The sequence below is a fragment of the Papio anubis genome, chromosome 10 (genome assembly GCF_008728515.1).
Source record: "Papio anubis isolate 15944 chromosome 10, Panubis1.0, whole genome shotgun sequence".
In the NCBI taxonomy this organism is placed as follows: Eukaryota; Metazoa; Chordata; class Mammalia; order Primates; family Cercopithecidae; genus Papio; species Papio anubis.
The window spans coordinates 84,180,298-84,189,042 of record NC_044985.1 but is presented as its reverse complement, the minus strand read 5'-3'; the positions used below and the strand labels follow the sequence as shown (position 1 = coordinate 84,189,042).

At 33.8% G+C, this 8,745-nt stretch overlaps 1 protein-coding gene across 4 annotated transcripts in view; it reads right to left on the bottom strand.

Annotated features, from left to right (window-relative positions):
• The window catches only part of SGO2 (shugoshin 2), a 53,145-nt gene continuing 44,400 nt past the window's right edge, over window positions 1–8,745 (bottom strand). For all 4 annotated transcript variants that reach the window (XM_003907784.3, XM_009182710.2, XM_009182711.4 and 1 more), the window contains 2 exons: window positions 8,436–8,586; window positions 1–356 (listed from right to left, as the gene is read on the bottom strand). In XM_003907784.3, the coding sequence (XP_003907833.2) occupies window positions 341–356; window positions 8,436–8,586 (167 nt within the window). In that variant the 3' untranslated portion in view covers window positions 1–340. The remainder of the gene's footprint in view (window positions 357–8,435; window positions 8,587–8,745) is intronic.

Genomic DNA, 8,745 nt, shown 5'->3' with positions numbered 1-8,745 from the left:
TACAAGATAACCAATGCAAAGGTATTTAACACATTTTATTTGCTTAAAACGTTAATAGCTATTGTTTGGTTAAAGGCTACTAGGTAAAAAGAAGCTTAAATAAATAGGAAGATGTTATATGATGACCAAAATGACTTAAAAAGCTTAATGTTACAAAATAGCTATTTTATGCACATATACCTATTAATAAATATTAAGAATGGACAAATCAACACTCCGTGAAAGGCCAAAAAAAAAACTTTTCATCAAGCACTTCATCTTCTTGATACTAGTTATATTTCTGTTTTGATTCCTTATGCTTTGAATCAAATTCAGAAAAACCAGAATCCATACATTCACTTCATCTTCTCATCTTGCTGCAAAGTAGAAAAAAAGGAAGATTAATAACAACTCGAAATTAATGCTTTTGCTGTGACGCATGGAGAAGAAAATTGTTTCATCATATCAGTAGAAAAGAAGTTTCCTTAAACCATAAGCTTTGTTAAATATTTGAAATACTCTATTTTTTCTGAAATCTTATAGTTCTATCAGAGTATTTCAAATAATTCATTTCAAATATTTAAGAAAAATTAATCAACAGATTTTATATATTACGTGTTTATTACATAGTTCCTTTTTATTAGAAATTTAGCATATGTTCAAGAACATGTGAAAATATACAATTTAAAAACAAAGTAAGTGCTCATGTTCCTACACCCAAGTTAAGAAACAAAATATTACCACACCTCCAGTGTGCCCCTTTCTGATCACATCCCTCTCCTCCCCGAAAAAGGGACCACTATCCTGAATTGTATTATCACTCCTTCTTTACGGTTTTTGTTTTAAGCACTTGTGTATTGCTCTCCTAAAAAGTATGTTTGGTTTTATCTATGTTTAATAGATATCTTTATATCAATGGAATCGTACTGTAGGTGTTTTTCTGTGACTTACCTTTTCCACTCAATATCTTCATTCATTTTCAAGCCTCTCCTTTATTTAAACATTAAGCATTTTATATTCTGTGTCTGATTTGCTGTTTCTGCTGATACCTTGTTCCCCTGTGTATGCAGTGTTTTTCTTAACTATGAGCTAGCCCTTCATTTTCCTTGGAACTTTGGCTGTGCAAAAAACATGTTGAGGTGTGAGATGGACAACTCCCTACAAAATATTTGCTTCTAATAGACAACAGGGCACTACAGTTCATGCACTAATTATACTCAATCCTCAGCTTCAATTTTTTTGTGCCTTTGAAATATTGTGAATTCCAGCTATAATCTAATAAAGGCTGTATTTTGGTTATGAATTCTAGGGAAAGATTTTTTTCCTCCTTAATTCAGCACCCAAGTTATTCCCTGGGGCTGAGCAAGCTAGTGGGGAGGTTATTTTTAGTTTGCTCTTCTACTGAGAAAGTAGATCAACTTTGTGGAAGAAGATCTAACAGCCTCTTTATTTTGGATAAACCCTAGGATTTGTCTTCTGTCCCTAGCCCCATAGGGCTGTGAATGAAATGTTTAGGTTCACCTAGTTAGACAAATATCTTCAGGATAAGGTCAGTTCCCCTCTGAGTTCCTGCTCTCATTTGATCTTTGATCTGAGCTTTTCTTAGTTTCCTACTAAAAGAAACATTGGTTAGCTAATAGTCATTAGCTAAGAAATGCATTCAAGGTACGTTTTTTAGTATTTTACCCAATAATTTTATTTTTTCAGTAAGAGGGTGGATTCATGCACCTAATACATCATGTTTCAAGATATAGAGTTTATTTATATTTTACATGCATGTGTGTAAGTATGGTTTTTAGATGAAATACAAAGACATGGTCCCAAATTAAAAAGGTATACAAGATTAGGTGGAAAGGTCTCTTTCACTCCTTTGGACTCCTCTCCAGAGCCAGTGTGATACCACTGCCTTGGGTAATTAGATAGTTTAATTAATCCTGTCAAAAGAAGTACCTACTCTAAATAAAACACAGCAAAATACTGTAAGGAAATAATGTTCTATTTTAGTTTAGATGTACAGTGCATGCAGATGATTTGCTATACAGCTTAGCTGGTAAACTTTTAAAAGCAAAAGTCACAACATTCATTATAAATTCTGAGTGATGACCACCCAGTTGCCACATTTTTTCCTTCCTTCCTTTTTGGATTGGAAATGGTATGCACTAGGTATATCACAGCTTCTAGTAGCTCCTATGAAAGTAGATCCTAATTAAAGCTGCTTGCTATTATGGAATGATCATCATAGGTACTGAAGATATGAGTGGTAGGAGATATCAGGAAGGTCACATAAATATGTTTTTAAAGTCTTTATCTCTTAAAGACTAAGTCTTTAGTCCAGAACACTGAACATGACAAATGAGGACACTTTTAATATAAAAAAGCCCACAATCCAAAATGAATAGGTAATAATTATGATATTTACATAGCAAAAAGCAGAGGAACCACCTTTCTGAAGCAAAAACTACAGGAGATACATGGAAACACAGGACACAATACATTTTAATATACGACTCTTAGTATAACCTTAGTACAAAACAGATCATTTATTTACAAAAAATAAGTAAAGAGAAGATCTAAGCAACACAATAAATACAGTCAGTCTATGGATATATATCAAACTTTAGATCCTGATTATAGAGAATACACATTTTTCGCAAGCACTCACAGCACAGTTATAAATGCTGATCCTATAGTAAGTCACAAAGAAAATACTGGCAATTTCCATAAAGCAGAAATATTACGATAAATAATTTCTGACCAAAATGCAATAAAACTAGATTTACAAATAAAAACAAAAAACCAGAAAGGTTCATCTACCTGGAATTTTTAAAACCTCCTAATAACTCCTGAAGAAAAGGAGAAACTTAAAAACCACATTGAAAACACTATGTATCAGAATCAAGATACATTGAAAGCACTGATCAAAGAAAAACTGATTGCAAGAGACACTTATTTTTAAAATTTGTTTTTTGTGTTCTATTTATTTATTTTTATTTTTAATTTTTTGAGTCAGGATCTTTCTCTGTGCAGTGGCACAATCATGGCTCACTGCAGCCTCAACCTACCAGGCCCAAACTATCCTCCCACCTCAGCCTCTCTAGTAGCAGCTGGGACTGACTACAAGCACATGCCAACATGCCTGGCTATTAAGTGTTGGGATTACAGGTGTGAGCCACTGTGCCTGGCCATAAAACACTGTTATCTATATAAATGAAAGAATAAAAATAATAAATGGAAATAAGAAAACAACAATAATAAAGTAAATCAAAGAAAACACAAAGAAGGAGATAATAAATATGAAGCAGAAATCAGTGAGGTAGAGAACAGAAAAATAGTTCCAATTAGTAAATCAAAGTCCTGATTTTTTGGAAAAGTTAATAAATAAACTACTACCTAATTTGATCAAGAAAAAGAGAAAAAGAACACACACAAAAAATGATAAATGATATAGGTAAAATAACTATGGGAAAAAAATTTAAAATTAATTTACATGTCTAATTCATAAAAGATAATTTGCAGACTTTTATGCAAATAAATGTGAAAACTTAGATGAAATGGATAATTTCCTATGGAAATATAATACAAATAATGAAAAAAAAAAACAAATAAAAATTGACCCCATTAGAGCAAAACAGCTTAAACAGACTAATTTTCACACACACAAAAAATAGTCAACATTATTAAGGAACTATCCCACACAAAACAATACTAGGTCTAGATGGTTTCAGAGGGGGATGCTAACAAACTTCCAAAAACCAGAGTCCCAATGTTCTAAAATTATATAAGTATATAACATACAAATAATTATAAACATAAATTATAATGTACTATAAATTATAATGAAATATAAATTATTTCATTAAAGGAACCAAGACAGTGACCTTTCTTGATTCCCTTAATATGATACCTAGGCCAGATAAAGACAACTCAAAGATGGATAACTATAGACTCACATCAATTATGAATGTTGACATAAAAATTCTAAACAATATTTTGGCGAACTCAATTCAACATCACATTATGAAAAACATACTCCATGACAAAGTGAGATTTATTCCAGGAAAGCAAGGTGAGTTTGGTACTAGAAAACTCATCAACAGATGCCATGTTAATGCATGTAAGGAAATAAAGTGTATGATTATCTTCATAAATGCTGAACAAACCTTTGACAAAATTCAACAATCATTCATGATAAAAACACTCAATAGGCATCAAGGGGCATTTTCTTAGTAAATTATGTACATATCTTAATCTTAAAGCAAGTATCTTGTTTAATGGAGAGACAAAAATACTTCAACAGAAGTATTTCTACTAAAGTCAGGAACAAGGCAAGCATGCCTACTATTCCTGCTACTATTTTAACATTGTACCTGAGTTATTAGCCAATGCTAATAGAAAAACAATAAAAGGCATACAAAGGGGTAATGAGGTAAAACTATCTCTATTTTCAGATGATATCATACTATACCTGGAGAACTCAAGACAATCAGTGAGATAAGAGAATAACAGAGTTCAGTAAGTAGCAAGATATAAAATGACACAGAATTCAACGGCTTTCATATATATGAACAACATTGGGCATCAGTTACATGTCTGTATATAATAGCAAGAAAGAAAACTAAATACTTGCAGACTAGTGGTTTTCAACTCAGGATGATTTTACCTCCCAATTGAAATTTTGCAACATCTGGAGACATAATTTTGGTTGTTATAAATGTGAGGGTGCTACTGACATCTAGTGGATGGAGGTCAGGGATACCACTAAACATCCTACAATACACAGGATAGCCTCCCATAAAAGAGAAATATCTAGCCCCAAATGTCAACAGTGCTAAGGTTATGAAACTCCGAGCCAGACAAGTCAATACCATCCTAAGGTTCCTTTGGAACAACAAACATTCAAGAACAGTGAGGGAAACAATGAAAAAGAAAAACCATGAGAGGATACTAGCCCTACCAGACATTAAAACATACTATAGATCCTCTACAATAAACAAGGAGACCACTGGCAAAGGTGATGAGACGTCTCACTTCTGAGATGACATTTTGTTACATAAGACTCTATCTTGCTAGAGGACTTGCTCTGGAGATTCTCCATAGCTGGCTTTGAAGTAAGTGGCCATGCTGGAAAGGAGGCCATGTGGCAAGAAGCTAAGGACAGCCTCTAGTCAACACCAAGAAGATGAGGCCCTCTGTCCAGAACCACAAGGAAACAAATTCTGCCAACAACCTGTGTAAGTTGAAAGCAGATTCTTCCCCAGTATAGCCTCCAGATGAGAACCAGCCTGGATGACACCTTTAGTGCAGCTTTGTCAGACCCTAAGCAGAGCACCCAATTAAGCTGTGTCCAGATTGCTACTTTAAGCCATAGGTTTATGGGAATATTGTTGTGCAGTAATAGATAACTAATACAACACAATATAAGCAATGAGCATACTTAGTGCTCAGATCTTGGTTTCTAAGCAAAATTCTCTAATTAAGGGAACCAGGCTTCTCAAAGAAGTGCCTGATTCTGGCACTTCTCACTAGGATGAGCCCGGAACATCCTGTGTGTCAGAAAGTAAGAAAGTGCTCCAAATAGTACGAAGTCATGTCAGAAGGACATGGAAGCCAACCTGAAGGAACTCTTAGTGGTCAAAGTTGGAATAACTTGAGCAACCAGATAAATATTGATGGTATTGGACTTTCATCTATAGAACAAAAGAGATATATAAATAGAGGGAGAAAAGACAACTCTTCCTTACAGATGGATTCCAATTAATGTAGAAGGAAAGGGAGAAATCAAAAATCATTACTAATAGTACCCATAGTAGTAACTGTTGCAGGCAAGATCCACCAATGGATGCTAAAATTAGTGCGTGAAAGTTTGAGAAATGGAATATATAGACTCAAAGTATCTCCCTTCCATGTTCATTAACAACAGAGGAAAAGATTGTGACTTCACAGTAAGAAACCCAGCAGATACCACCTTAACCAAGGAATCAAGGCTAACATGACAGTAATGAAACACGCTGATATCATGAAGCCTTGAAATGAGGCAAGAAGGACATATAATTTCTGTGAAATATTTGCCAAAAAAGCATAACTGCATTGCAATCATGAAAAAACATCAGACAAACCCAACCCAAGAGATATTCTACAAAATAAACTGACCAGTAGTCTTCAAAGGTTCCAAGGCAGAAAAAAAGACAAGACTGAGAAACTGTCATAGGTTAGAGGATGCTTAGGAAAAACAACAACTAAATGCAATGTGGGACTCCAGATAGAATTCTGAAACAGAAAGTGATGTTAGTGAAAGTCTATAGTTTGTTAACGGTATTGTACCAATGCTAATTTTTTAGTTTTGATAATTTTACTGGGCACATAAGACATTAAAATTAAGGAATGCTGGGAGAGGACCATATGGGAAACCTTTGTATTATTTTTACAACTTTACCATTAGTCTAAAATTAGTTCAAAATAAAAAGTTTAACTTACAACTCATTAAAAGGCAAATGACCCAACTGAAAAATGGACATAGGATCTTAACAGGCATTTCTCCAGGAAGATATACAGATGGCGAGTAAGCACATGAAAAGACACTCAACATCATTAGTTATCAGGGCATTGCAAATCAAAACCACCATGCAATATCACTTCAAACCCACTACAATGGCTAGAACCAAAGTCATAGAAAAACAAGTATTGGTAAGGATAAGGAGAAATTTTTTTAAATCATCATTGTTGGTAAGCATGTAAAATGGTACAGCAGTTTTGGAAACAGCTTGGCAGTTCCTCAAACAATTAATTACACAGACTCAGCAATTCCACTTCTAGGGATATATCCAAGAAAAAAAAAAAAAAAAAACTTTACACACAAAACCTTGCAAACGAATGTTCATAGTAGCATATTCATAACAGCCAAAAGATGAAAACAACCCAATTGTCCATCAAAGCACAAATGGATGAACAAAATGTGGTATCTACACAATGGAATATTATTCAGTCATAAAAATGAATGAAATACTGATACATGCTACAGTATGAAAGAAACTTTAAAACATGCTGGGTGAAAGAAGCCAGTTGCAAATACCACATATTCTATTATTCCATTCATTTGAAATGTCTAGAACAGGGAAATCTAGAGAGACAAGAAGTTGATTAGTGGTTGCCTAGAATTGGGGGATAGGAAAGAGATAATTAAAGGGTACAGGGTTTCTTTTTAAGTAAAGAAATGTTGTAAAATTGACTCTGGTAATGGTTGCACATATCTATGAATATACTAAAAACTAGAATATTGCACACTTTTTTTTTTTCTTTTTTGAGACAGAGTCTCACTCTGTCACCCAGGTTGGAGTGCTGTGGTATAATCTCAGTTCACTGCAACATCTGCCTCTGGGTTCAAGGTGATTCTCCTGCCTCAGCCTCCCGAGCAGCTGGGACTATAGGCACGCACCACCATGCCTGGCTACTTTTTGCATTTTTAGTAGAGATAGGGGCCAGACTGGTCTTGAACTCCTGGCCTCAAGTGATCCACCTGCCTCAGCCTCCCACAGTGCTGGGATTACAGGTGTGAGCCACCATGTCTGGCCTAAATTGTACAGTTTAAATTGTGTGAACTGTATCTCAATAGCTGTTAAAAAAAGAAAAAAAAAGAAAAAAGAAAGAAAAAGAAAGAAAAAGAAAGAAAGAAAGAAAAGAAAAAAGAAAAGAAAAGAAAAAAAGAAAGGCCCCTTGGTCCTTAATTTCACTTTTAATTTTCTTTTACCCTCCCTTATATTACTGCCATCTGCTGGTTATTGTTTTAAAATACCCATGAAAATCATTCTTTTTTGTTAGATGTGATCACTGTTGTCTAGTTTTGCTAAGAAATTTAAGTTCTTATTTTTTAGAGAGAGATATATAGAAGTGTTTTCAGAATTAAATGACTCAATATTTGAGACTCTAAAATACAACAAAAAGGATAGATGAAGCAAATATGACAGTGTTGATAACTGTTGAACCTGAGGAATGGATAAATTGGAGGAGGGCACTATTCTCTTTGTTGGGGTATGTTTGAAATTTACAAAAATAAAGAGAAAGGACTGTTCTTTTGAGAGTAAAGGACACATAAACCACTTTGACTTCTAGGGAAAAAGGTAGGAAATAAACAAATGGGGTAACAAAAATAGCTTGCAAATCACAGGCCACGAATTTTAAAAATTATAATTATCAGGTTACAATTTAAAATATGACAGTAGTAGAACTAGGAACTAACCAAAAGTAAATCAATTTAAATCCAGACAATCCTCCAATCCCCCAAAAATAGCCTGTTCAAAGTACATATTTCTTCAAATCTTACCCAAATCATACTGTGGTTGTTACATATCAATAATATACGTTTTATTGAATTATCAGAAGTGCTCAAATACTAATTCAGGCAGAACATTTTTTAAGGATATATTTTATAATGGCATACTAAAATCACTTGAAATACCTACTCTCTGAGGCTTGGCTCTTTAAAATGGAAAGGAGCACACCTTCTTCTTCTGCTTGTCCGTTCTGAAGATAGATCTTCTGACTTATTTTCAGATTCAGCAGTGTTATTTGAAACAAAACTGGTATTTGTCAAGTCCTGTAATGGTCTATCACCTGAAAAGAATATGATTTTTCACAAATATTTTTAAAAGTATATAGAGATACAAATAGATATGAGCTATATAGTGGTTTGCAAATCCCTGCAGCAAATTTTAAATCTTGATTCAATTTTGAGAGGAAAGAGACTAACATTTGAAACAAACTGTCAGAGTA